Consider the following 27338-nt stretch of genomic DNA (forward strand, 5'->3'; position numbering starts at 1 on the left):
TGACTGTTGAAATCAGAGCAACATACAGGAGAATACTCTTCACTAGGACTATTTCCAACTCAGAGTCTGAATTATCTATTAAGTGTAATATGGAGATCTGCATTATCTCTATGTATTGGTCCCTTTGACAGGTATTTTATCAGAACCTGAGTGGAGTAATGCAGAGCAGAGTAGGAAAGAGCAGAGCATGTGCAGCTGTAGTGGAATGAGTAAGAGGGAGGTTAGGATGAGGTGAGGGCAGAGAGATAAGGAATCTGATTAGAAGTCTATCTCTTTCTTTTTACTATTTCTCCAAACTAAGCACATTCTCACCTGTATTTGCTATTTTTTTCTGCTTGTGATCCTCTCTCCTAAATAACTGCTTGCTTTCACCTTTATCTCTCTCAGATTTCTGCTCAGATCTTTTTTACTTCTTGAGATCTCTGCTCAAATATGACGTCTCAAAGAACACTCCCTTCTTATTCTCCTAATTTTTTTTCTTCTCAGCACTTATGACCAGCTGACCTAGTTTTTAATTTAATCTTTTTCCCTATACTTGTTTATTGCCTATCTGCCTGTCTCCTTTCATAAGAATAAATAGTATGTGGAAATACAGATTTTAATCCCTCTTTTTTTATGGGAAAAATCTCATTTACAAAGAAGGCTATCTAGTACATAGTAGACATTATTTATGGTAAATATCTGTGCTTTGAATTAATGAATGTAACTACAATCATTCCATAGTATTTCTCATGGAAAACATAGTGTATCAAAGGATAGGTCTTTGCAGTTAAAACAAAGGGGAATAACCATGTAACATCAAAATCAACATTGTTTACAGCCAATTTAGTACACAGCTTTGAATTTATGAGATTCCTTGTTATTTTTGACAAATTCACAAAAGTTAAACTTATGTAAAGTTAATATTAATATTTTAGTTATTAATATATTTCAATTTATATAATTCAAACATATTAAATGAGGCCCATTCATATGATCTGCTGAAAGATATTCTTGCACTTTTAATTTTTGCACTTTTTCTATTAGGTAGCCTTAAATACAAAATAAGAAAATCAATCAAATTAACAAAAATAAAACAAAGTATTTATTATAATAGGGCAGTGGAGAAAGTAAGAGCAAGAAAAACAGTTTAGCAAACAATACACGACAAATAATTATCTTTTTTTTGTGACCTCTAGGTGGCAGTAATCTAGAACAGCACTAGAACCAGGTGTGCAAAGAACATTTTCAGTTTTACCACACATCCTCTTTGTTTTAAATATTAAAAATTTCAAAATTCTAAATGGAACTGCCTAAAAATACACACTGTATGAACACAATATGTTTGTCCTTTTTTAATACATATGTTTTTTCAAAAAACACTGAACATTTTGTTTGTTGTTGTTCAGAAGGACTTGGGAGAGGAATCTTTTTTATGATTTCTGCAGAACTGGAAAGTTGCTAGTCAAAATGGCCATTTGACTTGAGTAGTTAATCAGGTTATATTACACAGTTGTCCTTTGTTGCCAATAGGAAGGAATGAATAGTGAAGTCAACAAGTTGGATTTCCAACAACTGGGAAAGTGCCATCTTGACCATTACCATTTCAAATTTGATGGTGGCAGTTAAGCAAATATCAGAGAATTGAAATTATAAATGTTCTGGGCCTCCCCTGATGGCGCAGCAGTTGAGCACTGGGCTGCAAAGTTGCCCGCAGCCTCTGCAGCACCGGTTCGATACCCGGCCATCGGCCAGGGTTCCACATGCACGCAGTCCTCTCCTGCCGCCCGCTGCTCCCCTCAGCAATGTGTTTCGTCAGTCTGCCTGTTCTGTTCCCTGCTCTGCCTATGACTCAGGTGAATTCTCTCACCCTCCCGCGCTTCTGACTATACCCAGTGCTTGTATAAATAAATAAATAAATAAATCTTTAAAAAAAAAAAGGAAATTATATATGTTCCTCAAAAAACAGGGAGTATAAGAGATTAAAACTTTCCTTTGTTTTTTTTGCTGAGTCTCTTTCACAGTGTTTTCTTCTAAATATAATAAACAGTGTCACTTGTTATTTATAAAGACATGAATATAGATCAACATACCATGCCAATAATTCTTTGTAATAAATACTAAGTGTCATTATGATTATATTTGTTCAAATGAGCTTTGGAAACAGTTCTTAAAGATTTATGTTGTTGTGGTTTTTTTTGAATATTCACTTAAAGAAATGTGGTAACCCCCCCTTCTTAATTCCACCTGAAAAAATCTTTTTTATTTAAATAGAAAGGTGCATATTACAGTTTGAAAAAGTTGAAGGGTTTTGGTGAGTATAAGTAGGAATAAATGACACACTTTTCAAATAAAAATTATTTTTATATGTAATGTGAATTAATAATTCTGTTTAAATGACTAGATTTGCTTAATGTAAATTTCATTTTCTATAAAATAATTTATTTTGTTTATTTTCTAGCTATCTTAACCTATCTAACATACTACTTATACATTCATTGTATTATGAACTTCTCTCTTTAAATGTGTTCATTTATGTACTTAAAAATTTGCTTACTACAACATTTGGATCATTTAGTTGTATATTAGAGAGTTTGCAATATCATCAAAACCACTCTAATATTTAACAAATTGTGTGCCTTACTTGCTTTCTTATCCTTACTTTGAAAGATTTTAGAGAATGTTCACATTGTTACCAGTAGTGAATTTTATTAAGTTTGTCCTTGATTTGAGTTTATTTTAAATGAAAGCTTTATTTTAATATCACAGTAGGAACTTGTTTAGAACTTCCCTGATACCTGGCTTAAGATTAATATTAAGTGTTTAATCAACTCACTGCAAAAGATAGATTTCCTTGACTGTTATGAGGATGGAGAGGGCAATAACTAAAAATACCTGTTGGACTAAGTAAAATTAAAGGTTACTACTGCCTTTCCTTTCTTCTCCATCTCAGGAAAACTAATAATATTCTTCAGTGGGATTTTGTTCTTTCCCTGTGAAACTTTTCTCCCTGTTCTCAGTCTATCAGAATTTCACCCAAACTTCAAAGTGCAACCAAAATGCTACCTTCTCCATGAAACATTCTCTGACATTTCCTTAAAAAGCAATTTCTCTTTCCTTTAAACCTGTGAACACTATCTGTTCTTTTACACCTTCTGCTTTGCATAGTAATTTATGCAGTCCCTCTGTTCCCTGTGAAAGTGAAGTTCCTTGATTCTGTGGTTTGTATTTTAGGAGTTAAGAGTAGTGTGACTGGGGAAAGATATGGCTTTGCATCTTTACTATTGTAGTTTTGTGATCATGAGTAGCCTACTCAGACACTCCTATTTTTGAATTCTTTAGAATCACAGGTTTATTTTTGCTAACAAGTGCAAATAAGCATTTAGTACAGTAAACGCCTAACAAAAACTACTAACTTTGCTATTACTTATATACCCCCAAATTTGGAACTTGGCATATAACATTCAAAGTAATTAAATCTTCTGAGGTGGAAAAAATTATATTTTTTTCTATTTTTTCTACTTAACATAATTTAATTCCCAAAATATTAATAACTACTTTGTCTTTTTGTTAGTATCTACACTGCCTTATTATTGAATTAACAGTATTCATCAGTTTTTTGGTGCATCTAGAAGAGTATGTTAGAATCTTGAATTCAAGAAATATTTTCAAATGTTTTCATACACTCAAGTATTGACCACTACAATTTGATTCTCTTCATGAGTAGCTCACTAGGAAATATAAGAACATTATCATTACTTAAAGAATCATTTTTTTTACATTATTGCATTCATACAATTTGTTCAAAATGAATAGGAGTCTTCACACACATTTTTGACACAATTTTTATACTATTATCTGATCAGTTGAGTTACATGAGGTAGTCAAAGGATAATATGTATGCTATCAAAGTCTTACTCTTATAAACCAAAAACAGTATCATCCAACTATGAAATAATAAAAAAAAGGAAAACAAAATACTCTGAGCACAATGATCACATTTTCTCATGAATTTTCAAATAAACTTTTACCATAAAATTCGTTATGTTTTATAGCATTTTTTTCTTACATATATTGTTCCATAGTAGGAATCATAGTATATGTAATTTTAATATACTGTGTATATGTAAATTTATGTAAATTTAAATCTGTTTCTCTCTTACCATATTAGATATCACACAGATTTCCCCAAGTGGCTTTTTCAGTGAACTATTAGGTCTTTAGAATCAGGATGGCTTTCAAAAATCCGTATTTTTGTAGTACTATAATAACAATACCTTCAAACATCCTTAAAGACACAACTAGACAAAACAGAATAAAAAAGGAAAACAACAACAAACACAAATGTCAAAAACAAAAATCCTTTCTTCAGACCTGTGTCACCTCTGGCTATCCTTGTCTCACAACCTTCCATGAGAGATATTATCTTGGGCCTCCCTGGTGGCGCAAGGGGTTAAGCACTACACTTTGAAGCAATCTGCAACCTCTGCAGCAAGAGTTTGCTCTCCTGCTCAGCCAGGGAGAAACCCACATGGTGCAGCAGACCTCTCCTGGCTCGCCCGTTGCTCCCCTCAGCAGTGTACTTTATGGTTTACCTGCCTGTTCTGTTCCCCACTCTGTCTCTGGTGAATCCTCTCACCCCCCACATCTCTGGCCTGTACCCCAGCTCTTGTATGCACAAATAAATTTTAAAAAATAAATATAAAGATATTATCTTAACTCCTTGCCTTCCCAACCACTTACTCAAAGCATCTGTGACCAAATAGTAACAGTTGATTTGTATTTGATAGTTTGAATTCCACTCCTTTCCACACCCTCCCTCCTAAGAGACCACAATGATATACTACTGTTATTTTCCCTTTGGTAATAATTAAGCATGTAAATAATGCCATAACTTACTTGACTAAGCATACCATATGCTTAGGTTTGAAAAATTCCCTAGATTTTTAAAGAGTCCAAGACACGTTTATTTAAACTGCTTTCACACAACAAACTTAAAATAACCCGTGGTGCTATCAAAATAACATGAGATTCAATTGCAATGCAAATTCTTAATAATAACTGCATACTTCACTGATTATGGGCATTTTTCAAATTTTCCAGCCAAATTACTGAAAAGCATTTACTAGTTTATCTGAAAATATGTTATTGTATGCACATAATAGATGCTACCAGATTTTCTTTCCTCAGTAATGGAGATTAATGATTCTTGGGCTGGCCTGTTTTTCAGTATAGAAAAAAATACTGAAATTTAGTGGGTATCTGTGCTCTAGCAAATTCCTCACTGTAACAGTGTCTCTTATCACCAGATTCCAGTTCACATATCTCTCCTACTCCATTTCATCTAAGGCCACATTTATCAACATATTATTTTCAACACAGCAAAGAGTTTCATATTAGAAACTCGAATAGATTTCTTAATCTGTACATTTAAATAAAAATTATTTTATATGAGTAATATCTGTTTTTCACGAAATAAAGACATCATAAATGCCAGCGTGTGGAGTAGAGAACGCACAGAGAATATTTATATCTTATAAAGGGCACTGAAGGCCTGGTCTCCAAAAATATTTCCCTAAAGTTTTTATATTATTAGTTCTTACAATTTAAATATGACTTTCCTTTTAAAATCAGAGAGAGAAGAGAATGTCATCTATTAATAGTTTAACAATGATTATTGTATAGGAAATCCGTATCAACTGACTCAGGCTTTCTAAAGTAGAAAAAACAATTATAAAGAACACAGGATTTATTCTAAACCAATGCATGAGGAAACAAGGGATGAGATTATGTTAAGGGAATACTCAGGTCTAGAAATCATTATAATTCCTAAGTCCTGAGTCCATTATAATTCTAACCCAAAATCTCAACAAAAGATTTTTATGAATATATCTCATTCAGTCTTCTACTGTGTTCTTCATTTCTACAATCGATTTCCCATGCCTTAAAGTCCAAAAAAAAAAAAAAAATCAACAAGCAACTCACACCTAGTAATATCTCCTTTCATACATACTTATGAACAACATGTTTTTCTAAACCATAGCAGATAACAAAAGAAATCCTGATTCCAAGGAACCTAACTTTTGCTGAACCTTCACAAATAAAGCCTCCTCTTTTCTTTCTTTTCTGGGTCTTTGACCTCCTAGCACCTGTCATGATTCTCTCCAAAATACTTTCATAAACATTCCTTCTGTTTGGGATATTTCCTCCAACCTGCATCTCCCATTCATCTTTATTTACTAATTCAGTCCTTCAAGTCTTAACTTCCTTCAGAACAAGTCAGTGTTCTCAGTAATATGTTTGCAGATACTATCTGCTTATTTGAATGATTAGATAATAGAAATCTAACGTTTCTGCTGGAAATCTATGAGAATTTCGACACTGTATCTTCCATGCCTCACATATAATAATGATTTATTAAGTGAATCAACCCATTTGTTTTTTTTAAATTAGAGTTTACTTATCTGCTTCTAGCTATTTTAAATAGCTTAACATACAATCTACTCAGATACCCTGTTAAGCAAATGTATTTGTTTATATTGTAATGACATTATAACTAGCTCTATTTTGTAATGACACATGTTTTACATACATAAACTACATCATCTATGTGTTATAATACCTGGCATTCCTTGATGTAGAGAATCACAGATTGTGTTTGGTGACAATCACATACTGTCTATAAATTTCACTATGCCTGGGAGATGACTGCATTCAACTCACCTTTGCCACTTGGCTTTCTAGGACTTTCTTTTCTCAAACTCTTCTTTCCCATGTCCTTTTTATAAAATCCTGTTATCCTAGAATCACTCTTTCAACTCCCTTGGGGCTAGCAATTTCATTACTAATTCCTCTTCTCAGTTAACCTTAACATATCTTAACAATATTCAGTTTGCCAATACTTTTATCTTCTTATATTAAAGTATACTTTGTGAAAACTTGCTGTGATATTCAAGTCATATATATAATGAAAATGATGTAGTTATGGGTTTTTCCTGGATATTCATGAACAGTACAGTCTCGAATGTTATTTTTCAGAATTATCTCTGATACTTCAATGGGAATTATTTCATTTATTTTATATACCATTGCAGTCACCTGATGCTGGAAAGTACCATAAACTGTATAATTTCATATCAAGTAATTTTCTTCTTTATTTTGGCTCTGAAATCATATCCCTCAGGGCCAGAGATGGTGCTTACATGCAGACAAAAACAACTTTTACAATGTCTGAGTGTGAGATTTAGTATACATGAAGTGCAAGGTCATTGAAAGAGAATGGTGATAATAGAAAGGCAGATTGTGTTACACTATAAATGACCTTGCATGACAATCTGTAGACCTTGACTTTCTGATCATGAACATATTTTATGCAGATAGTGTAAGATCAGTTTTTCATTTGGAAATATTATCATGTGCCTTTATTACAGAACACAGAGAAATATGTTCTTTGGTCGACTTGAACATATGGTCAAACATGCAGTTTGTTTTGATTTCAACATTAGACTCTGTCAAATCCAGTTGGCAAGAAGGTTATAGGTGAAATGTGTGGAAACAAGCTGAATGCTAGTCATCCTCTGTGTACTAAGTAACAGTATTTGGTATAATTTAAATTTGAAAGATAAAACCAAAAGTGAAATTCCACCTAAGAATTATTTTTTTTTTGTTACCCACATAGTGGTAATATGGTGTTTAAATAAGCTACCATTTCACTTACTTTTAGCTGAAGATTTATTAAAACTCTTAATGAAAAATTAAATTCATTCACTTTCCTATATTGATAGTAGAATGGTTTGAACAGGTTTTCATTTTTTGTTTTAATATTTTCCCTTAATATAATATAATTATTTTGAACATCAATAATTATGTATAATGGAGTATAGATTTATAAATTATATGTGTCATGGATATGTTTTGATCTTTAGGAAATATCCCTGTCCACATATAATAATCATTTTAATTTTAACAGAATGTCCATAAATTATACACACAGTGGTTAAAGTATGAAGAAATAAGTAACTTGCATACTAGATTATCTAGCATAGTCTTAATTTACAATTACATATGTTGTGTTGAAAATTATTAGTCTCTTTTCACATTAATAAATATTTTGATCTGATGGACATTTTACCTTTTAACATTTTGGTAATGACTGATGCCTGGTTTGATCTATCATGGACATTATTTTATTTTATTTTATTTTATTTTATTTTATTTTATTTTAAGAAAAAAAAACTTATTCAAATGTCTCCATCTATAAAACTGGAGAAAATAAGTTTAACTTCAAAGAGCTATTCTGAGGAATAAAGGCAAGGTTGATTTCATGGATTTGAAACCCATACTGTTGCGCAGGGCTCCATGCTTAGGGTCCCAAGCTTGGTTTAGTGGACTGTTGGTTTCTTGAAATTCTTAATATGTTTGAATAAGGGGAGTGCATGCTCATTTCACACTGGCTCCACAATTTATAGTCAGCCCTAATTAAATGAGATAGGTGTTAATTTAAACAAACTTTCCTCCTAATTCTTTTTTTTAATATGATTTTATTGCACCAGATAAAAAGGCATTTGTATACATTTTAAACCAGCAAAAATCTTAAACTATAACCAAAGCAGATTTTTTTCATAGGAAGGGCAAATCTCCTTTAAATTGTACAGTATAAATCATGACAGAAGAAAGTACTATTCAAGTGTTGAGAAGTTAATAAATTATTAGTATATTTTAAAGAGTAGTTCAAATATTTTATCATTTGGTTGTTTGGGAGGTAGGATTATGTTTTATTTGGTTTACACAAGGTGTTAAAATAATTTTAATGCCCTAAGTAATTCTTGAAAATTAGGAAGCATGCTCTGGCTTCTCATACATAAAATGTCTTTCTATACCTGAATAGTCACATTCAGGATTTTGCATGTAGGTATCATATTCTAAGAAGTTCATAATTCTGTAACATAATTTAAAACTTCCATCCTCTAGTAAATTTTCTAATAGGTAAAAATAATTCCGCATTCTGAATCATCTCTATGGTCAAGGTATATGTATTTCATGTCCCCTGTGTAATAAACCCTTGGGAAAGAAATTAAGTAGATTTAAGATATTGCACATATTAAAAAAACAAACAAAAAAAAACACAACAGGGCCTCCCCGGTGGCACAGTGGTTGAGCGCTGGGTTGCAAAGCTGCCCACAGCCTCTGCAGCGCCAGTTTGATCCGGCCACTGGGCGAGGGTCCCACATGGCACACAGACCTCTCCTGCCACCCGCTGCTCCCCTCAGCAGTGTACTTTGTCGGTCTGCCTATTCTGCTACCTGCTCTGGCTCTGGTGAATTCTCTCACCTTCCTGCACTTCTGACTGTACCCAGTGCTTGTATAAATAAATAAATTAATTAAAAAAAAAAGTGATGGTGAGGGTGTGGGGAAAAAGAGATCTTCTTATGATGTTGGTAAGAATGTAGACTGACATAGTCTCTGAGGAAGACTTGTGGAAAGCTGACTAAAATGGATCTGCCATGTGACTCTGCAATTCCACTCCTAGGTTTCTACCCAGAAAGCACAAAAACATTAATTTGAAAGAAAACCTGCGCCCCTATGTTCATTTCAATACTATTTGCAATGCCAAGATATGGAAACAACCTAAGTGGTCAGAAAACAGTGAGTGGATCAAGGAGATGTAGTATACACACATGGTGGAATACTACTTAGCAATCAAAAAGGATAAAATCATGTTGTTTGCAGCAACATGGATGGAGCTGTAAGGAATTTTGCTAGATGAATTAAGCCAGAAGGAGAAAGATAGGATAGTGTCACTTAGATTTGGAATGTAGAAAAAAAAAAAAAAAGGATCAGACAATAACAAACATTAAAACCTATCCGTGAAAGCGAATGTATTAATAGATCAGAGGCAATCAGAGGGTTAGTGGGAGTTGGAGGGATGAGAAAGGGGGTGGAGGGAGAGAGCACGATGGACTATGGTGAAGAACTATGGGTGGTTTCATGGTGGGAATGCTAACAAGACTGTGAAACAGTAGTACTTCAATAAAAAATTAACAACAAACTATAAATGTCTTTCCATTAAGTGAGTGATGACATGTGGCATCATGTTGTATTACATAGATGAAATTTTTTAAGATGTTTGAGAGGAATAAGATGAGTCATTACACAGCATTACACTGTTGAGTCATTACACAGCATAGTGCAATTGAAGATTTAGCAAGTTGCAAAAGCCTGAGCTCTAGTAGCTGGCTCCTTAAATGGGCAGTTTAATTTCAGAAAAACAAAATCTTAGGCCATGTTAAATGCATGTTGCTATCCTAAATTCTGTTGTTTTTGTCATTTTATTGCTATATTTGTAAGCTTGTGTTGATATTATAACTGTATACAGGTTTAAAACATAGGGACATATCTACTATTATATTTGAATATATTTAAGTAAGATTACATAAATATAATTTAAATAAATGTTGGGAGTCTGTGTTTTTTTTTTTTTGGAAGATGGAGGAATGCCATTGATACTTCATGTGATTGATTATTAATATCACATCATTAGTTTTTAATGTTATGTTACATTACGTTGATATTACACAGACTGCTCCATCCTGTTTATTTTCTTTCCCTTGTTGAGCTTTTTTATTTTGCCTTATTTTTCTTAATGTTTCACATTTAATAGATAAAGCTATTCATTATCCTTCATCTTGTATATGTTGCATAATTTTCTGTGAATCGTTATTTTTTAAAATATCTTACTTCTGGAACATATGACTTGCTTTATTTTTCAATTTTGTAAAAACTTTAAAAATGCATTATTCCTGGCCTATGGAATGGTAATATGTAGCAAGATACTAGATAAATTAGAAACTGAGTTTATTGAATTTTTGAGGCATAGGACAATATGTTTGGAAGGTATAAGGGCTTGTTTGATTTTTGCAAGTTTTTGGAAGTAAAAAATAATTTTACAAAAAGTGAGAAATTTTCAATTCACTCTGAGTGGTTAGATATATACTCAAATTTTTCAAAATGTATCCTGTAGATTAAGCAGTACCATATACTGATTGTGAGGCTGTCTGGACCCATTCTATCTTTTAAATGAGAGCAGGGATAGAATTACAAAACATGCCCCAATTTGCCATTGTTATTGATTAGTGGGTTGTACCTGTATATCATTTTTCAAAGGCAGTATAGTATTTATTACCTTTTTTTTTTTTTTAACTAATGCTCTTGAATCAGGGGACTATTTAGTATTGGGAGGGAAAAGAGTCAAATTAAAAAATAAAGTGAAAATAGATGGGAGTGAATTTGAATCTTCCCAAAATAAAATTATTTAATCATTTAACATAATTTAAAATAATTAGATTATAAAATTGAAAGTAATAGCTAAACCAGAGATCTGCAAACTCAAAATATCTCCTGATAATCTTTTGCTCTCATCCTTTTCCATGCTGTCGTTTTTTTCTGGGGTGGAGGAAATAGTCAAACTATTTTATATTTCTATTTATGCATAAGTGTCCTCTACACAGACAGACGTTCCTTCTTCCCATATATTATTTGAGAGGGAATGAATCATCTACAACACATAGCCATTTTGTACATTATTTTCCTGTTAGGCTGTAGTTAAAATATAGTGCATTTACACTTTCATACATTATATTACTTGAAATTGAAAATGCTTTCTATTTAACTATGCTTCAATATTCTGTTTTACCTGCAGCTGAATGTGGTGCATCTGCAACAAATAATGAAGGAATTTTGCTTTCTCCAAATTATCCACTCAACTATGAAAACAACCATGAATGCATTTATAGTATTCAGGTTCAAGCAGGAAAGGGAATCAATATTTCAGCCAGAACATTTCATTTAGCACAAGGAGATGTTCTTAAGGTAGGTGAACTTGGAGAAAATTGTATTCTGATAATTTTTAGTAGACATTAATTCATAAATACATATATGTGTATTTCTCATTACACATTATTTCTCATTATCCTATTATTTTTTCATTAGGATAGAATGGTTTGTTTACAATGTGTGTTTATAAATATTTTTTTTTAAATTTTATGATACATAAATTAGAATGCTTCAGTTATGCTAAAATATTTTCATGCCAGGTATCTTATAATCAATAAATATTACATACAAAATATAATTAACACTTACATGGTCATTTCTTTAGGAGTTACAGTTACAATTTGCCTTTACTTTTATGTCTGTTAAGTAACTTACCAATCTCTGTTGATACATGGATAATTCTTTGTATTTATGACTACCAAAAACTCATATTTCATGAATTGTAAAAAATTACTGAATATTTATAAATTATTTAAGAAAAGTGTCAACAACAAACATTTACTGTAAAATTCATTTAATTTAATTTAAAACTGAGATAATGAAATATTTGAACATTTTGAAAGATATGATTTTAGGCAAATAAATATTTCCATACTCGGTGATTCATATTTGCAAATAAAGTGTTTTGTAAACATAGTTATATTCATTTTCAAAATAAAAATTAATGCTCTATAATGTTACATTTAAATATTTTAAAAGTGATTATAAACCATTTTCCCTCATTTTCAACATTTCCTTTAGTACACTTAAATCAAATAAGATATTCATCATATATCTATTTGCACAAATCTTGGAAAAAATATCCCATTTTTGGCAGAAGTGGAGCAGTCTTGTTTAAAGTTATTTTAAGACTGCTGTTAGTTTTTTTTCTGTTAAAGAGAATATCATTTTGATGATAATTAATGGTTCTTAAACACATCCAATACTTGTTGTACGTTTGCGTGACAGTGACAGGCATGGGAAAAATCTTCTGCGGTACACCTCTATGTATACAACCTTAGCACTAATTAAGAATCATTTCTGTTTCTTGCACTTTTTCACAACAAGTAACAAAAATTCACTTTATAAATCCTCCAATTCAAGTTAATTATTTGGATTTTCCTGTTAAGATTTATTGAATTTGCTAAATTAGCATCAACATTGATATTAATAGGATGCTTGGACACAGAATAGAGGCAATGCTTATTTTTTTCAGTAAACTATTGGGTAGAAATTAGAAATATAAGCCTTGTCACTAATCTGTATCTCACAATAATAAACATGTGTTTATAAAAGTCAGGATAAGCTTGTCCATGTATGCCATCATCTTTTCTAAAATATTTTTCTCCTCTTTCTGTGATACTAGAAATTCATCCATTACTTTTTCATAGTGAATGATACTTATTTGTTTGGGATAGCAGGTGATGCCATTTAAATATAGAGTAGCTTTAATACAGTCCTCAAAGTGCTTTCTGACTTACTTATTTGGAGAATTATCTCCAGGAAGAGTGACAATAACGAGTGACAGCATGAGCGTGTCTAATAACAAGAGACATAGGAAGAGAGAAAAACTCAGTTTACCACCCATTAAGGAGTTTTTTCATGAGTGAAAGGACAGACATTTATATTGCCAGCAAGTTTTAAGAGTTTTTGTAACTCTCCTGGAATAAAGATATATTTCCCAAAGTTGAAAAGATTGCATACTAAATATTACAATAAAAACACACCAATTCAATTATCTCCCTACTAAAAGTCTTGCTTGAAATTCCTTCCAAAGTAACTGCTGTAAAATAACTTCAGCAAGCCATTCTATAGAGACAATACGAGATGGGCTTTTCTTTCTTTCTTTCTTTCTTTCTTTCTTTCTTTCTTTCTTTCTTTCTTTCTTTCTTTCTTTCTTTCTTTCTTTCTTTCTTTCTTTCTTTCATATTATTTTTTTTTACATCATTGTTCATTTTTTAACAATATTTGCTTACCCCACCCCCTCAGGTGTAGTCCCTATAGAGTTTCCTTCACCAATGCACCCGTGCACCATCACCTTAGTCCCCTGTGCTCCTCCTTCCCTCCCTCTGATCCCTCTCCCTCTTTCTCCCCTGCAGTAGGTCTCTGATTTATAATTGCCCATTTTTGCTTTGTTTGTATTTTGTACTGTTACTATTTTTTACACTGATGTCTTATTTGGTTCCCCTATATTCCTGCTACACGTGAAACCATCCAATATTTTTCTTTTTCCTTCTGGCTTATTTCACTGAGCATCATTCCTTCTAGTTTCATCCATGTTGCTGTGAATGGCATGCTATCTTTTTTGATTGCTGAATAATATTCCATTGTGTATATATGTCACATCTTCTTGATCCAGTCATCTATTTTTGGACATTTGGGTTGTTTCCAGGTTTTACCTATTGTAAATAGTGCTGCAATAAACATAGGAGTACAGGTGTTCTTTTGAATCACTGTTTTTGTGTCCTTTGGGTAGATCCTTAGTAGTGGAATTGCCAGGACATATGGTAACTCCATTTTTAGTAGACTGAGGAAACTCCAGACAGCTTTCTATAGTGGTTGGACCAGCTTGCATGCCCACCAGCAATGTAGGAGAGTTCCTTTTTCACCACATCCTCGCCAACATCTGTTGTTGCTTGTTTTTTTGATATGTGCCATTCTTATTGGTGTAAGGTGATAATGAGATGGGCTTTTATACTACAACTTTGTCTTCATGATTTCTCCACCAGTGCAAGGTATAAAATACTTCTGACTTATCTTATACTTCCCATTAATCCTGTGGACAACTATTAATTCAAAGATAACTATGACACTGGCACAGTTAGACATGTACAAGCAGACAGATGCATTTTTCAAAGGACAAATGATTAATTCTCAAAAATTGTCAAATCCAAAGTCATCTCAAGGTGGAATCCAGTTGCCTAGTTGCAGACTAGTTCATCATAGCCCACCCCCCTTCCTGGCATTTTCCAATATTAATCCTAATAGTTACTTCTCTTCTTCTAATCAGAATATAAAATAAGTAGAAATAAGTGAACAAAATAGCCCATTATGGAAACTACTACCTCTTGACCTGCTTCTCTTTATGTAGTGATTGGCTAGTTATTTGAAATATCATTCTCTAGTAATCTGTATATAATTGTAAAGTTCAGAAGAAGGTTTATTTATTTTCTGATTTAATTTATTATATTATGCTTTATTGGATTATAGCAAAAACAAAAACAGCAATAATTTTTAAAAAGAGTAGTGTTTATCTAAACTTTATACAAACGCACATATGCACGCACACAAAAGTTTCCTCTTTGAGATCTCACCATCCAGACTAACACTCCTTACCTATTCACCCACTCTGTCTCTCTCTCCCCCTTTCTTACATAAACTACTTTCGTTATTTCTAACCATACAAGTATAGTTTATATCAATTATACATGATCACATAACTCTTCTAGGTAGTTTATTCCAGGAACCACTACCAGATTTTCTGATTCAATAAATCTGGAAAGATTGTTTCAGTTAGTTAGCACCTGGGACTGTGGATTTTATAAAGCTCTCCAGATTTTCTGATGACCTGCAGGTTTGGGAATTATTTAGTTCTATTCATTTCAGTGGGTGAGAATATTTAGTTTCCCAAATGTTCAGCCAAAATATAAAATGTAGTCATTTTTTTTTCAATGAACATCTGTAGAAGTTGTTTTATTATATGTAGGTTCTAAGCAATCAACAATGAATAGTTCCCATTGTCAGCATGGTAGGACAAAAACTGAATGCCAATCAGAAATACGATTTCTGTTTATGTTGTTACTATGTTTGTTTTCATTTTCAGAAAATGACCAAGCATATGTTGAGATAAAAGAATGCAACAGGGATGATTGAAGGCAATGCTTTTAGTTTTTACCACAGTCAGCATGGCATAATTTAAAGACTTATTTCTTATACAAAGTATACACTAAATGGTATTCTCTGGGTGCATCTGTAGGAGTGGCATTCCTGGGTTGTATGTAAGATCCATTTTTAATCATTTGAGGAACCTCCATGCTGTTGTTGACCAGTCTTCATTCCTGCCAACAGTGTAACAAGGTTCCTTCTCCACTTCTTCGCCTGCACTGTCTTGTGTTTTTATATGGGCCATTGTCACAGGAGTGAGGGGGTAGTTTATTGTAATTTTGATTTGCATTTCACTAATGGTCAGTGATGATAAATATTTTTTCCATGTACTTCTTGGCCATCTGTATGCCGTATTTGGAAACGTGCCTATTTAGCTCTTCTGAACATTGTTTGATTGGGTTATTTGTTTTCGTTCTCTTTGGTTGTACCAGTTCTTTGCTGATCTCTGATATCAGTCCCTTGTCTGATATAAAAATTGCAAATATTTTCTCTTATTTAATAGGGTGACTTTTCCAGTTTAGTTATGGTTTATTTCACTGTGCAGAAGCTTTGTAGTTTGATGTAGTCCCCAATTGTATTTATTCTCTTTTTTCCTCTTTGCTAGTGCAGACAAATTCATAAACATATCACTAAAGCTCATGTCACAAAGTGTTTTGCCTATATTTTAGCTATGAATTTCATGGTTTCAGGTTTACATCCAAGTCTTTTATACATTTTGAGTTGATTTTCATGCCTACTTAAAAAGTTATTTGTCTTGGACTGCTTTGTCCTTTCTTATTGCTTTTATGCTTCCATATATATTTGAATATATTTGAAATGTCTTATTTACAAGTTAAACAGCATTGACTTGATATCATTAATATAAACCTCTTTTTAAAACTTTCCTTATTATACTTGCTCACATTTTGTTTTAAAAATTTTATACACACTCCAAAATGTATGATTGAATGATCATGTTTCTCTTTACTTTGATAATTATCATTTTGATTTTATATTGTTAAATGAACTATAGTTAGTGAGTATTCGTGCTGAATTAGAGCCGAAGTTAGGTGGAAGATGAATCTTTTATAAATTATTACTTAAAATATTTCTTATAATTTCTTTTGAAAAAGAAAACATATGATCCTAGTTTAAAAAGAGACACTATAAATATATATCTCTTGTGACAGATATTAGATTAATTTTTCTTAGTTCTTTCAGGTTAAGAATGAGCTCTATGTTTTCTAAATTTTATTCTCAGCATGAACCACAGTTCATGGCACTAAATACATGTTGAATTATTTTGTTACATTTATAACATTATACAGAAGAATGATTTATATTTGTTTATTAATTGTTTCTCCTAATTTGTGTATTGATTTTTTTTTTTTTAACCACTGAAAATTTGAGGGAAAAAAACACTGGAAGATACATTTTTAAAAATTAAAAACATACTCAATAACTAATTTCTATTTTCACAGTTACACCGATTGTATAGTTTACTTTCCACCTTTATGTGGTTGTATGTAAATGTTGTTTATTAAAACATTACTTATAGTGGCAAAATACTTGAGTTCATTAAATAGGGATAATAATACAAACTGTGGTCGTGTCATTGTATGGAAATGTTACACAGCTCTCGAAAGAAAGAATTTATGTCTATTGATGTGAAAAATTAGCTGCAATGCATTGACAAAATTATACTTTCAGAAGAATGAGAATGATATGGGGGTTTCTGGGTGTTTGCCAGTTTGGTTTTGTGTTTTTTGTCTTGTTAAATTTGTCTCTAAAAGCATTTAGTACTCCTCTAAATTAATACATTTTAAAAATACATTTTTTTAAAATTTTGAACTTGAAATAAGTTAACAGACACGGATACATAATAGAAATTTGCAAAAGAAGCAAGTATGATTTATATAAATAATGTTATTAAAAATGCAGTGTTTACTACCTTTAAGCAAGTTGCTGAAAAAACAACCAGCCAACGTTAGAAACCAATGTTATGGGTATTATCAATTTTAAATTGTCATTAAAAATAATACCATCACTTATATAAAAGCAAAAGTTGTAGAGCATGAATTCAAGTATCATAGTTGACTGAGCCTGGAATTTTAAAATTATCCATATGGACTCTAATTATTATAACCTGATATTTGTAGAAAATAATACATGTAATTGTCTTTGGGAAACATGTAGTGACCAGATTTAAGATCAGTATGATAATATTCTCTTCTTCATAGATATAAATGCATATGTAAATTGGTTACTATATCACCTTTACATTATAATTTTAAATATATTTTGCAGATTTACGATGGAAAAGATAAAACAACCCATCTGCTAGGTGCTTTTACTGGTGCATCTATGAGAGGACTGACGTTGAGTAGTACCTCAAATCACCTCTGGCTAGAATTTAACTCTGATTCTGAAGGGACAGATGAAGGTTTCCAACTTGTCTATACCAGTAAGTATTTGGAAAAAATATTGGTACTGAATATTTATTACATAATTGCAAAACACAAGGTAAAGTGATATCCAACATATGATCATTGTTTTACAATTTATAATTTTATTTGACCCTAACAAGAACTTCATAAATTACTTTTGCCATTTTACACTTTGGGAAAAAAACAAAACAAAACATGTAATTACCTTTATTTTCTCAAGAAGTCAAATGAAGGTTACAGTATCAAAGATATTTATATGGAAACCTAAGGGGAATTTGAATCAAATTATTGTTTATGAAAATATTCTTTCTGAATGATATAAGTAGAAGACAAGGGAGTACAGTGACTCATTATATTAAAATATCCTGGTGCATAATACTGTGAGATTATTCTTGTTCCTGGTGTATTACAAAACATTTTCTATCTGTGCTAGAAATATTACATTATTAACATTAACAAACAAATTAGTAAATTTAATGCTAAATACATATTTTTAAATCATGAGAGCTATTGTGTACAATGTGATTTCTCTGAAGTATTTCAAAGACAAATGGAAGTTCATGTAAATTGTTTACAGATATTGCTGTGTTATAAACTATAAATAATGACATTCAAGATTATTGCTCATATATAATTTTATGATCTGCTCAAAAGGAAAAACATTTTCAATCTGCTCTCTTCCTCTTTCTCAGTTTTCCAACAAGGCTGCTGAAATTTTTTTTCAAGGCATGGTTCAATGTTTATATAATTGTCTCTCTTCATACTGCATCATTTTGCATTTCTCCTAGTTTAAGCATCAAAAAATGCTTACTTAGATTCAAAAAGTGAGTTTTCAGATGTCACATATTTTGAAGCCTCCTACCATGTTTTTAATTGTTACTGTTTTTGTGACTAGATATACATACCCTGTGTGAATGCACAGTGACTGTTCATCAACAAATTGAATAGAAATTATGTTGAGATAAGAGATGCAACTCTTTATCTTTTCTGTGGGTGAAGGCAGAAATTAAATAGTAGATTAGCAGCATTTGATTGACTCTTGGGGATAGAATTTACTTTAGATTTCTACATAGTCCAACCCTTATAGTAATATTTGCACATAGTAAAAGCAATCATAGAAGTAAGATCTTTGTAACAATGAATAATCAGAAACAATGTAAATACTCACCAACTAGAGAATATATAAATTAATGTTGATGAATGCCTCCAATGGGATAGAAGAGTAATTAATATGAGTAAAATGTGTGTATATATACATAAATGTGAAAACACAATGTGGGGCAATACATAATCCCTTGGAAGAATTTTAATAATTGTGTAATTTATAAATGTATAAAAGCTTATGAAGTATATTGTTCATAGTCATATAGACATATAGTAAACATATAAAATGTGTGTGAGAATAATATTCTAATTCTGAATAAATTACTAACTCTCAGTAGAGGAAGATAAGAAGGATTATGGCGAAGAACACAAAATGAACTGCAACTTGTTTATAATAGTAGATAGTAGCAGGAAACAGCATAGATATCAATTTAAGTTATTTAGCAAGTTAAAAAGATGTAGGTAATGGGAATTTTAAGTTCATGCTGTGCTCTAAAATTTTCATTTCATCAGAATATCAAATATCACAAGGATGGTGAATATTTCTGGTATCTGTGATTTTTCCGTACACGCCCATCTTTAATTGTCAGTTTCAAGTAGTTGAGCTTTTCAGTGAAAAGACTGGCAGCTGAATGTTTCCATAAAGATTACATAGTTCTGAATATTTATGAATAAGCAACAATAATCTCACCAAATTGGACTAAATTATGTTGTGCTCTGTACCTTATATACTATTGTCCATATGCATTTTAATCTACAATGCAAAATATTATAAATTATCTTAATTTACAAAGAACATCTCCATTTTACCTCATCATCAGCAATTGCCAGCCACATTTACAGAACATTCAAATTAAGGAAGGATGAATTTGCTAATAAACTTTGAAAAGAGAGCTTGCTTTCCATTTTTATTTTGAAAAGAGAGCTTGTTTTCCCTTTTTATTTTGATAAATGCGATATGGTAAAATTCAAAAGTGATTGAATCTCAAATGATAAGTTGAACATTATGGCTGGCAGAAGGAATGGAAACTTGTAATTTGTAAGCAGGGACAATTTAATGTACTATTAAATATGCAAATTCATGCAAAGTATTGTGTCCTGAAATTTTAATATCACTACTTCTGATGTTTCTACTACTGTGTTTGAAAGACTCACTTACTTGACCATGCATCCTTTATATCTCATTGTATATGTTACAATTTATTTTATTAACTTCTAACCTCTTGCATGGCTCTGTCTTACCTTAGCATATTTCCACCCAAATGGGGCAGTTATAAGTTAATCCACAGAAAATTCCTGAAGATAGTTTTTCAATTGTTTCATAAATTTAGGTTTCTCATCAGCATTGCTTTAGTTTCTTTTTCACTTGTTTTCTAGAGATAATTGCCTCTAAGAATTCTCATTCATTCATGTATGTTACTGAATATCTGTTTTGTGCCAGAATTTGTGCTGGGTGGTTTTTGTGGAAATAATTCTAGTTTATAGGAAAACAAAGAAAACAAATTATAGTAAATAAATTGAATATACACAGTAATCCTATGGTTTAATACAGTAAGTAATAACATACCCTGGAAGATATTTGGAAGGGCTGAATACACTAAGACCTACTATGCTCATTCAATATACAGAAATTAAACTATAAATGCAGTATTTTAAGTTGTACATGTTCTGGTCATTTTACATATGTTTTGATACTCTAGGGAGTTGATGCAAATTAGTGACTTGACAACAGTGAACTAATATGTGCTTGTTTGCCTCTACCTCAAATCTAGTTTAACTTAGGATCTAGGCCTATAAAAGAGATGCAACTAATTGTTTTTAGTTATCATATGATTGTTAATTTTCTTTTATTCCAATATTATTTGTTCTGAAATCACAGAGTTCCCTCACTCATGAAACTAGAATATTCTTTACAGCCTTCTAGTCTCAGAACCTGTAACCAACATAATTTTGAATCTGATTATCTTTGGTGCATCCATTATATCATTTCATCTTACATGTATATACTTTGTAAAATGTTAGAGACAGAAGAATGCCATAGCTAATGAGTTTAGATTTTCATTACCAGTGTCATGTTTCATTTAAATTATGGAGTATTTTTTTTTTTTTTGGTTCTTTTAGTATCTTAGCAGTGAATTTCTGTGACTGTTAGGTTTTTAATATTCTTCTTTCTTAAATTCATGCTGAATTCTGAATTTATGGCCTAGACATATTAATTGTTTTCAGATAATGTGATAAGAAAAGTTATATTAATAATAACTATACTGATAATTTTGTCAGGTCTTCTTTGACCCAGTCCATATTCTTGTAATAGCATGATAAAACGGAAAAATATTTAATATTTAATGTAATATTTAATAATTAATGTAATAACAGAAAAATATTCCAGTGGCCAATAACTAGGAAAGAAGAAAAAAGTATTGACTTCCTCTTTGAACTGAAAGCAAAAATCAGTTTTCCTTGGAGATAAATAGGCAGGATGCTGGGTTCTTATTCTGATCTTTATAATGTAAATGTATTGCTTCAAGGACCAGATTTACATTCTTTATAATGTAAATGTTTGCTTCTTCTGTCTCCAGTTTTTAAAGTCTAGGGGTGTCTATAACATCCTTTACTTTATTCTCCTTTGAAATGTAAACACAATATTCTCTAAAGTTAGGCACATCACTTGAGTTCTCTCATTATTCTTACAATTATAAATTAACTTCTTAAGTATTATTCTTAGTTCAGTATCCTAAGTCTCCAGCAAAAGTCAAACAGAAATTCCTAACCATGCAGAAACACAAAAATAGTTTTCTGCACTCTGGAAAGATAACATGTACTAATTTTTTAGGTACTTTTTTTCCTGAGAGAATTTTGAGAGCTATATATTTATAGAGAAGACAGTTTTATAAAATTTGAAGTTCTTCAAGCTAATTACTGTGTTATATTACCTCTTGAGGAGTGTATACTTGAAATATGAGATGATTTAAATTTCTTCTATTATTATAAAGCCAAGGCAGTCTAAAGTTATCTTTGCAGTGGACACATTTGCTTCTTGGACACTTAGATATTTCGTCTGAATTTTAAATTTTGATAATATGATACTATTAATGATATTGTAAGAATATATAGCTGTAATAACTTGAAGCAGGCAAGAAGCTTAGTACTATAACAAGCTATAATATAGTCATATAGACAATGGGGTAGCATTGATAAATTTGAAAAATAGAGCAAATTCTAAGTTGTCAGTACAAAATATTTTCTGTGGCTGTTGTATCTTATCAAACTTAAGTATGGTAAGAATAATATAAGAAAAAGTATGTAATCATACTGAAAATAATGAACAATAATAATGTATATGTTTCTATCCCCAAATTATATTTTTGAGGTAGATTTTCATGTTTGTATTTGCTCCAGGGATTAGTTTCACACTTCTATATGTGTATCCTTTCATAGCCTGCCCTCCATCATGCCCCGGCAATCTTCTAACATGTTCCACTGTGCCCTTTCCTTCTGCCACCTGCTAAATTTTGCTTTTAATAAAGTTATCTTCTTCTTACAGGTTTTGAACTTTCACATTGTGAGGATCCTGGTATTCCACAATTTGGATACAAGATTAGTGACCAAGGTCACTTTGCTGGTAGCACCATCATTTATGGTTGCAATCCAGGTTATACTCTTCACGGAAGTAGCCTTCTCAAGTGCATGACAGGGGAGAGAAGAGCATGGGACTATCCTCTGCCTTCCTGTATTGGTAGGATTCTCCTTCAGATTTTCTTGAATTATATCTGCAGAAAAATAAAAAAATAAAAATATACTGATTGTATCACACACAACTGAGACCTTAAATCAAAAAGTTAATGAATGTGTAATTCAAATGTGTCAGAAGGAAATCAATGGAAACTGAAAGGGTACTTTTATAATCTTATCAATGAATCAATTTTTTGTATACTAGGATTTGAATAGTCACTTTGTTATCTTAATATAAAAATTACCTCACTACTAAAAATGTTATGTCTCTTAATCATACAATTTATTGAATTATGTTTACCAGATTTGTTTTTATGTAGGGAATTATTGTCTAGCCTTGTAGCAAAGTACTAGGATTTGAATAGTCACTTTGTTATCTTAATATAAAAATTACCTCACTACTAAAAATGTTATGTCTCTTAATCATACAATTTATTGAATTATGTTTACCAGATTTGTTTTCATGTAGGGAATTATTGTCTAGCCTTGTAGCAAAGTACTCTAAAAAACAGTAGACTATTTTTCAATAACTTCTAAGTATTTCTTTATATACCTATACCTATTTGGAAATATCTAAGTTTGCATGCTTTTTTATATGTATAGAGTATTACATAATTAACCAATTTCAATAAAAATAAGCAGGATTGACTCAAGGCATTAGATATATTGCCCCCATGAATTCACAGAATGATCATTTTCTGTCTTCTTTGAGTAGATGGAGACATAGACTATCTTATTAGTATCATTGTATAGATAAATGAATGAATGACTGGGTATGTGTGGGAAAGAAGATGTAGTATTGACAAAGACCTTTGACTTTTTGTATTCTGCTCCAAAAATCAAAAAGGTGCTTTGTTGAAATACTAGGGCAACAGGGCGTCCCCTGGTGGTGCAGCAGTTGAGCACTGGGCTGCAAGGCTGCCCGCAGCCTCTGCAGCGCTGCTTAGTTAGTTCCCCAGTCACTGGTGAGGATCCCACAAAAAAAAAAAAAAAAAAACTAGGGCAACAAAAGAAAACATTTTAACAAAACATTAACTACTCAGTAGGAAGCAAATATGCACTTATTCTTTAGTCATTCTTATGTCTTAATGGTATTTATGGAGGCAGAAAAAAATTCGGAGACCCATATGGATAAAATTGACCTAAACCTTTTTCTAAAACTGTTTTATTAAGGTGTAATTGGTATCCAAAGTCTGTACATATCAAATGTATACAGTTTAATGAGTTTGGAGACCTGAACCTTTTGAGCCAAATTTCACTTTGTTGATTTATATGGTCAGCATAGGAAATGCTAAAAAACTTGTTAGAATACAAATAGAAATAATAAAATCCTACACATTAGTGGTCTGGCAATTAATTGCACAGTGTTTTTATGTACTGAAATCACTATTGATATAAAACATTGATTAACCCAGAAAGCAAACATGTTTTTAGTCAAAATGTAGTCATAGTTCTTTATTTTCAGATGTCATCTGAGATTGGATAGACTACGAGGATAATATCTAATATAATTATCTACTGAAATGAGCAAAGCTTGGGATTCTGGAATATGACCAAAACTCTGCCCACTGGCATTGGTAATGAGAAATATGTAGCACTGATTAATTCCCCTTAAGGTTATATTCTTTGATGGGAATATAAAATATATTCAGAAAATCATTAAGGACTGTAATAACATAAAACTATAAACTTGTAAATATGATATGCCATGCTGTCCTTAAAATTAAAATCACAGAACAAATACATTAAAGAAAAAAAAAAACATGTATTTCCTCATGTGTTGAACCAAACTGAAGACATTCTTCAATTTTTTGGAAAGCTTTTATACAAATGGAAGTATATTTGGTCTGGGATCAGAAGATTTAATTATGTTTGCAATGAATCAATACACTTTATATTTACAAAAATCCCAAGTCAAATCAGTGCTACTGCTCAAGAGTTCATGAAAACAGTAAACTTTTCTTTTTTTAAATCTTGGTTGATTAGAAATCTCAGCTGAAAACAGTTGAACACACTTTGTGTGCTAACATGATTTCTATGATAACAGAAGAATAATTCCACTTTAGGTGATATTTTCTACTGGCAACTATTAATAATTTTATCACCTAGCCTAAGATCATAGTTTTCTGTGCTCACCAACCTTAAATATCTGTTTTAGCTTTATTTTCCATCTCTCAAACAAGAATTTTTTTCTCAAGTTATGTGGGTTATTTCCACGTAATCATGTTTCTGATGTTTATACAAAAATTAATTGTTGAAACACCATAGCTGAAGGGATTTAATGTATACCTTCTTCATATGTTTTTTCATTCTTATGTTACAAACATTAACACTTTTGTCAGAATATGAACTTCAGTGCTACAGTATATCATACTGGCTCATATGAATGCATATAGCCAAGAAATATATGTAGCAAATAAATACTGAGAAAAAAGTTATGTATAAAGTCAAGATAAAAGGGCCTCCCTGGTGGCGCAAGGTTTAAGACACAACCCATGAAGCTATACGAAGCCACAAAGGACGAGTTCGATCCCCGGCCAGGAAACTACCCACATGGCTCAGCAGACCTCTCCTGACTCGCCCGCTGCTCCTCTCAGCAGTGGATTTCAGTCAGTCCTCCTGTTCTGTTCCCCACTCTGTCTCTGGTGAATCCTCTTACCCCCCATACCTCTGGCCTGTACCCCAGCTCTTGTATGCATAAATAAAATAAATCTTTAAAAAAAACAATATTTTTGTTTATGACATTATGGCAACACCTAGAGTACAGTTGGATTTAAAAAAAAAAAAAAAGCAAAAACCCAACAACAACACTGTAGCCTCACCATGTTGACACATAAAACTAACAAGCACAGTGTAGTCAAATATATCGGAAATCCTTGAAAGAAATTCATGTGCTAGACCCTCTTTCTATGTGATAGAGTCTACATATTTGAACCATTATATTTGGTTTTTAGGTGTTCTCCAAATGTTAAAAACAAAGCAAATCAAAAAGATCCAAGAAACTTATTAAGTCATTGAATTTGAATAAGATAGAAACAGTGCAGAGAACAAGAAAATAAATGTAGGAGTATCTTCAAATATTTAAATAAAAACCAGAATGTTTTTGTTTCAGTGTATTTTTTTGGCAGGAGAATAATCTGGAGAATTTTTGAATGTATAATGTGTTACACACTTTCCTTGTTTTTAGGCTTTAGAGATATAAACGATATATTAACTAAAATACTTGGCTTTGTTCTACTCTAGAAAATGAGAACTTTCAAGATTATCTGCAACTGCAGTAAAGATATTCCCAGCCTTTAAATATATAGTGTCAAAATGGAGAGGGAGACCCCCCAACAGCTGAGGTTTTAATTTTAATGTATGGCAAACTTACATTTTTAGTCTAATAAATTTTACAAAAATTAGAGACCACATTAAATCAAAATCAAACTAGATATAACCAAAGTAAGAAATCCAATAAAAATGTCACTTTAACTTTTGGGAAGCAAAAAGGGAAAGAGTTAGTGTGATTTAAAGGGGAATAAAAGGACAATGAAATTTAGAAGGCTTGAGGGACTGCAGTAAAGATTAGTTTTTCTCAGAGGTGGGGGAGCAAGATGATGAATTATTCAGCCTACAACCAACTAGCAGTGAGCAATTTACCATCTGTTTTCCCTTTTTAAATTGTCATTATTTAACAACACATCTCAAAATGTTTGAAATCCTAAACTTAGCGTTTTTGATTGTGTGCCCTAATTTGGTTTATTTTATTATCTTTTATGTGATCTAATTGAGACATTCTGGTTTTATTGTATAATATATGCTTGCTTCAATTAATAATCTAATTTAAAAGAATATACAATCACATGCTTTCAGGAAGGGGTGAAATCAAGCTCCCCTTAAGGATACAAACTATATACTCAATAAATTTGTAGATTATTTTGTAAAGATTGGAATTGAATTGTGACTTTAACTTTTTTTTTTTTTTTCATTAGCTGAATGTGGAGGTCGTTTTAAAGGTGAATCATCAGGAAGAATCTTATCTCCTGGTTATCCTTTTCCATATGACAATAATCTCCGTTGTCTGTGGATGATTGAAGTCGATCCAGGGAACATTGTCAGGTAAATGAATTTCATTTTCTCAAATTACTGGGGTATCTGAATTTCCTGACCAACCCCTACATGCAATATCAATCACTATCAAGATTTTTCAATATATTTAACCTTGGCAAGGGAAAAATTGGTCTTCAACTATTTAAAATAGTGAAAGAAATGTTCACAAGCACGGAGTATAGATTTATAGCCACAGCCGTAGCTTGTATAGAGGGAAGCTTTCCATAGTTATAAAAGGTCACTAAGTTTGAGAGTTTTTCTTGCTTCTTTTGGACTTTATTCTTTCAATTCTTGATAACTCAAAATGCT

General features: G+C 31.6%; 1 protein-coding gene across 1 annotated transcript in view; it reads left to right on the forward strand.

Annotated features, from left to right (window-relative positions):
* Nucleotides 1-27338, forward strand: part of CSMD3 (CUB and Sushi multiple domains 3) — a gene marked incomplete at both ends in the record, with an annotated part of 827299 nt that overhangs the window by 582757 nt on the left and 217204 nt on the right. Inside the window, 4 exons of the mRNA XM_084229760.1 lie at nt 11678-11847; nt 17962-18118; nt 22750-22941; nt 26912-27038. Of these exons, the coding sequence (XP_084085886.1) occupies nt 11678-11847; nt 17962-18118; nt 22750-22941; nt 26912-27038 (646 nt within the window). The remainder of the gene's footprint in view (nt 1-11677; nt 11848-17961; nt 18119-22749; nt 22942-26911; nt 27039-27338) is intronic.

This window comes from Talpa europaea (genome assembly GCF_964194135.1).
Source record: "Talpa europaea genome assembly, chromosome: 3".
In the NCBI taxonomy this organism is placed as follows: domain Eukaryota; kingdom Metazoa; phylum Chordata; class Mammalia; order Eulipotyphla; family Talpidae; genus Talpa; species Talpa europaea.